Source organism: Apteryx rowi, unplaced genomic scaffold (genome assembly GCF_003343035.1).
Source record: "Apteryx rowi isolate R43461 unplaced genomic scaffold, aptRow1 scaffold_225, whole genome shotgun sequence".
Taxonomy (NCBI): domain Eukaryota; kingdom Metazoa; phylum Chordata; class Aves; order Apterygiformes; family Apterygidae; genus Apteryx; species Apteryx rowi.
The window spans coordinates 1-2501 of NW_020448586.1; the positions used below are offsets into that span (position 1 = coordinate 1).

Consider the following 2501-nt stretch of genomic DNA (forward strand, 5'->3'; position numbering starts at 1 on the left):
GGGGGCCCCTGCTACCTGCTCGGCCGCTGCCCCTTGGCCGACTCTGCTCCCAGGGGAGGTCGCTCCCCAAAAACGGGTCTCCCCGCCCCAGCGGCACGCGGAGGCCGGGCACCCCACGCCTCRCCATCACACGCTCCTCTGGCCATGGGGTGAGGGTGCTCCCTGGGTCCAGGCGCAGGGTGCCCCACGTGCCACCGTGGGGTGCCAGCCTGCCCCCCCATCCGGCTATGGGGTGCCGGGCCGCCCCAGGCCCTGTGCCGCAGGGGCACCTCCGGGCACCRAGCTGAGCGCGGCCGGGGCTGTGCCCGGCAGATGGAGCGGCTGATCGTCAGCATGCAGGACCCGGACATGGGCATCAAGATGAGGAACCAGCGCTTGCTCATCACCGTCATCCCGCACGCCATGACAGGTGGGTCCCTGCCGCCGCGGGCACCCCGGCCCCGCTCGCCACCCTGCCGTGTGGAGGGGAAGGTGCGTGGGCACTGTTGGGCCGTAATGAGCCCCGTACCTGGCTTGGGCATGAGCATCACAAGCACCCAGGTGCCCTGGCCGGGTCCCCGAGTGGGGCAAGATGCCCTGGCGCTGGGCTGGGAGCGCTGGGCAGGGCCCGTGGGTGCCCGGCTCTGCGGTGGGTGCGGGTGAGCGCGCCGCACCCCAGACCCAGCCCTCCAGCGCCTTGGCCCCGCGCCGCTCGCCTCGCCGCACTCRGGTGCGCTCAGAAATGCAGCTGGGATCAATTATGCATTGGCTGAGCGGGGCGGGCTGGTGCGTGCGCTCGCCGGGGTGGCAGCAGAGCACGTCCCCGGCGCGTCCCCGCATCCCCCTGCTGTGACCTCCTCGGCCCGGGAGCCTCCCTGCGCCCAGCATGGCTGGCGGACCCCATCCCTCCTCGCCAACGCTGCCCTCGGTCCCCAGGGAACGACATCGTGGAGTGGCTCATCCAGAAGTATGGCATCTCCGAGGAGGGTGAGTGCCAGGYGGCTGCGGGGCGCCACGCAGGCGGGGGAAGCTGTTTGCGGCTGGGGGGAAAATGGGGGGGGCTCAGGGGTCCCCAGCCGCTCTCCAGCCCCTGCTGCCATCCCGCAGAGTCGCTGCACCTCGGCAACCTCATCGTGAAGCACGGGTACATCTACCCCCTCAAAGACCCCCGCAGCCTCGTGCTCCGGGCTGACGAGTCGCCCTACCGCTTCCAGGTGTGTGGCAGGGGGACACGGCGGGCACCCGGGCTGGGTCTGTCAGCTGGTGCCGCATGTCCCCCGAGGAACCGGCCCGGGCCTCCGTGGTGGCACGGCTCAGCCCGTCCCTGTCTTCTGCTCCCCCCACAGACCCCCTATTTCTGGACCAGCACCAAATGGCCGGCCACAGAGCTGGACTACGGTACGTAGCGCCTGCCCCGGAGCGCAGCGTGCCGCGGCGTGCCGGGCCCCAGCGCTCCAGCTGGGACAGTGCCGCTCCTCTTCCAGCCATTTACCTGGCCAAGAAGAACATCCGCAAACAGGGCGACCTGATTGAGCATGAAAAGGTGAGAGCTGGCCCGGCCCTTGCATGTGACGAGCTGGGGGGGTCTCGGCTCGCCCAGGTGGCTGCCATGCCGGGCGGCTGCCGGGGGCTGGAGCTGGGGTGGCTCAGTGCTCAGCCGGCAGGCACCGCGCGGGCTCTTCCCACCACCCGCTCCGTGCCCGAGCGGCTGCGGGCGCTGGGGCAGCGAGCAGCGGGCACAGAGCCGTGCCCGGCCCGGGCAATGCCGCTGCCACCGCTCCCCAGGACAACTACAACCTCCTGCACAAGAGGATCAACCACACGTGGGACTTCGTGGTCATGCAGGCCCGGGAGCAGCTGCGGTGAGCGTGGCTGGGGCCCTGCTCCGGCTGCCGGCACCCGGGGAACCGCCGGGGAAGGGTGCCCGCGGGGCAGCGAGGGCGGGCAGGCTCCCGGGGGGGGGGGGGGTGCAGGTGCGCCGGGGTGCCAGCGCCTCCCCGCTGCGTTGCACGGACAGGGCGGCCAAGCAGCGGCGGAAGGGCGACCGCATCGTCATCGACTGCCAGGAGCAGGCGTACTGGCTCGTCAACCGGCCCCCGGTGAGGACGGGGCCCCGTGCGGCCGGGGGGGGGGGGGCTGCCAGCACCGTGCCCCCAGCACCTGCCCAGCGCAGCCCGCGCCGCCCTGGTGTTCGCCCTCCCGGCCCCGGTTGCACGGGACGGCCCAGGGAGGAGCGGCGGCGGTGGGAGAGCAACACCGAGCACCCGTGGGTGCCCTGCCCTCGCGGGCGCCGCAGGGCCAGAAGCAGCCCAGCTCCCCCGGGGCCGGCGCGGCGAGGGGGGCCGGGGCGGGCGGCAGGGGTCGCGTGCCGGGGGCAGCCAGCCCTGCGGCGCTTCGCTCTCCTTGCAGCCGGGAGCCCCCAACGTGCTGGAGCAGGGCCCCGAGCGCAGGAACGGCCGCACCAGCCGGGTGCAGCTGGTGAGTGGGGCCGGGGCCTGGCGCGGTGTGGCGCGGCACGGCGT

At 73.4% G+C, this 2501-nt stretch overlaps 1 protein-coding gene across 1 annotated transcript in view; it reads left to right on the plus strand.

Annotated features, from left to right (window-relative positions):
• Positions 1-312: 312 nt before the first annotated feature.
• RGS11 (regulator of G protein signaling 11) overlaps positions 313-2501 on the plus strand; it is a 4206-nt gene continuing 2017 nt past the window's right edge. Inside the window, exons 1-8 of the mRNA XM_026065315.1 lie at positions 313-409; positions 916-966; positions 1087-1193; positions 1326-1377; positions 1464-1522; positions 1765-1841; positions 1997-2078; positions 2389-2457. Of these exons, the coding sequence (XP_025921100.1) occupies positions 313-409; positions 916-966; positions 1087-1193; positions 1326-1377; positions 1464-1522; positions 1765-1841; positions 1997-2078; positions 2389-2457 (594 nt within the window). The remainder of the gene's footprint in view (positions 410-915; positions 967-1086; positions 1194-1325; positions 1378-1463; positions 1523-1764; positions 1842-1996; positions 2079-2388; positions 2458-2501) is intronic.